Genomic DNA, 2500 nt, shown 5'->3' on the forward strand with positions numbered 1-2500 from the left:
TTATGGCTGGTGTCAATGTGTATATTTTCTATATCGGTTTGAAAGAGATGTTTGATTATTTCGGCGAAATGGGAGATTTTAGTGCGATTGATATGCAAATGTATAACCGTGAGACCAAATAAAAATTCTGATATAAAAGCTACTGGATGAATTATAACCCTTTAGCAGTTTCATATATATACTGTCAATATAAGAAAATCAAATAAAACTGTAAAAACACACATAAATAAATACTCACATGGTATTAATTCTTCAGAAAGGACAGCAACTTACCTGTCATTTAATTAGCACCACTTTCATTATTTCCTTTTTTGTTATTTCTTCCTCTACTTTATAGAATATAATTTTTCCTCGTTCTATTTCTACCCATAATTCGTTCTTTCCTTAAGATCCTTATTCTGACTCCCCCTCCTCTCTCGTCTTCTCCCGTCCTTTTTCCTTCTCTCTTCTCACATTTCCGTTTCTCTAGTTTAATATCTTCCTTCTTCTCTCCCATCCCTCTAACCCATTTTCTCTCTTTCACCGTCAATCCTTTTTTTGTCATAATCTTTCACGTCCCCGTTTCCCTTTCTCTCCATCTCATTCTCTCTGCTACTCCCTTCTCCCATTCTCTCCCACCCATCTCTTTCTCTACTCCTCTCTCACCACTATTTCTATCTTTCCCTCTCATATCCCCCTTCTCTTTCTCCCGGACTCCCCTATCCTTTTCTCTCTCGCTCGCTCATCTCCCTCTCCCTTATTAATTTCCTTTCTTTCGTTGTGATCCTTCTCTCTCTTACTCCTATCCCTCTTCTCTTTCTCCCTGACTCCCCTATCTTTTTCTCTCTCTCTCATTCCCTTCTATTTCTCTCTCTCTCTCGCTCCGATCTCCCTCTCCCTTATTCATTTCCTCTCTCTCACTGTGATCCTTCTATCTCCCTCTCTCTTCCCCACATATCTGACTCTCTGATCCCAAAGCACCCCCATCCCCATCCCACCCCACCCCTACCCCCATATTATACCTCTCAGCCCTGCCTGCAGAAGTGCTGGTCGCCGGGCCCTCGTCAAGCAGCGTCTCCAGGAAGAGAATGAGGCCGACGGCGATGGAGGAGAGGGCAATGGTGTTCTTGGTCCCGTCCGGTTCGTCCACCTCGTACATCGGGTAGGAGTAAGTGAACTGCAAGGTGGCTGTCTCGGCTCCTACGTCGCGTGATCCCATGGCTTGTTGGGTGATCGTTGGTTGGTCCTTTGGGTTGGGGGCGAGGGGGAGGACGGAGGGTGAAAGAGAGGTTGGGGAAAGGGGAAGGGGGAGAGAGAGGGAGAGAGAGAGAGAGGATGAGGGTGGTAGGGTATGAGGTAAGGGAGGGATTTGGGTTTTATGTTGAAGAAAAGTTTACAATGAGGGTGAGGCAAAAGAACAGGTTGAGGAGGTCGAGAAGAACGATGAAAGAAGAAGCGGTAGTTTAAAAGATCGAGGTGTGAAGGAACAGAAGAGAATCACACACAGAAAAAGAGAGAGAGAGAGAGAAGAAAAGGGGAAAATGGAAATAAGAAAAGAGAGAAAAAAAAACATTAAAAACCAGACGAAAATCGAAAAAAAAACAAATCTCCGAACGAAACTAACCTGCCACGCTTGGGCGACCGGTTAAACACATCGTACAACAGGATCTGAACACGAAATATGATGGCCAGCGCCGAAGCCAGTTGCACCGCGTCTAGCTCCCTGGTACCGAGAGGCAGCGAGACCTGGGCGATGGTGTACCACACAGGTCTCAGGGGCTTCACGACTAGGTTAGGATTGACCAAGAAGTCTAACGTCATGGCGGGAAAGCGAGGATGGGTCACGTGATCGGCGGGCGTCGGGGTTTCTCTGTTGGGAGGATACAAAGGGTTGGTTTGCATCGGTTCTGTCCTTTTATTTATTTATTTTTTATCTTTGGGGTTATTGATTTTTTTATCGCGGGGTTCTGTTTTTTGGGGGGATTTTTTTATTTATCTTTTTTGTAACTATCACTCTTTAATTAGATTTTCATGATTTTTGTATTTTTTACTTAATCTAGTTTAAGGTTGTAGCTTTTCGGTTACAGGCAGGTTTGGTGGAATTTGTGCTTACTAATTTCAAATCTAGATTTACATACGTGTCTTTTCCTATGACTTTACTTTTATAACGGTTTTGCTGCTTAATTCATCTGCTTGATTCTATGATTTTAGATAAGAAGTTTCGCATATTCATCGCCTTTATATCCTGAAACTATATATTCAAACCTTAAATAATTGTAACTCAATGGCTCAAAAACTTTATCATATAACTTTATTTACTATTTTTTCGCTTACCGTTCATTGCCAGAAGAAAAAAAAGGAAAACAAGCTGACTGTTGAATGGTTTGTAACAGAGAAACCCTAACATTCCCAGGGATAGTCACGTGACATAGGAAACGCCTTTGGTTTATTTATGACTTGATATAGATTTTATGTTTATTCGGTAAATTGTTAATTGACTACTGACCTTACTATTCTCACT

General features: G+C 42.1%; 1 protein-coding gene across 2 annotated transcripts in view; it reads right to left on the bottom strand.

Moving 5' to 3' along the window:
- The window catches only part of LOC113804660 (uncharacterized), a 4385-nt gene that overhangs the window by 1281 nt on the left and 604 nt on the right, over positions 1-2500 (bottom strand). Inside the window, exon 2 of one of the 2 annotated variants that reach the window (XM_070138838.1) lies at positions 1002-1225. In XM_070138838.1, the coding sequence (XP_069994939.1) occupies positions 1002-1198 (197 nt within the window). In that variant the 5' untranslated portion in view covers positions 1199-1225. Of the gene's footprint in view, positions 1-1001; positions 1226-1603; positions 1850-2500 lie in introns of both variants that reach the window. The other variant, XM_070138839.1, reaches the window with a different exon arrangement.

This window comes from Penaeus vannamei, chromosome 25, assembly GCF_042767895.1.
Source record: "Penaeus vannamei isolate JL-2024 chromosome 25, ASM4276789v1, whole genome shotgun sequence".
In the NCBI taxonomy this organism is placed as follows: domain Eukaryota; kingdom Metazoa; phylum Arthropoda; class Malacostraca; order Decapoda; family Penaeidae; genus Penaeus; species Penaeus vannamei.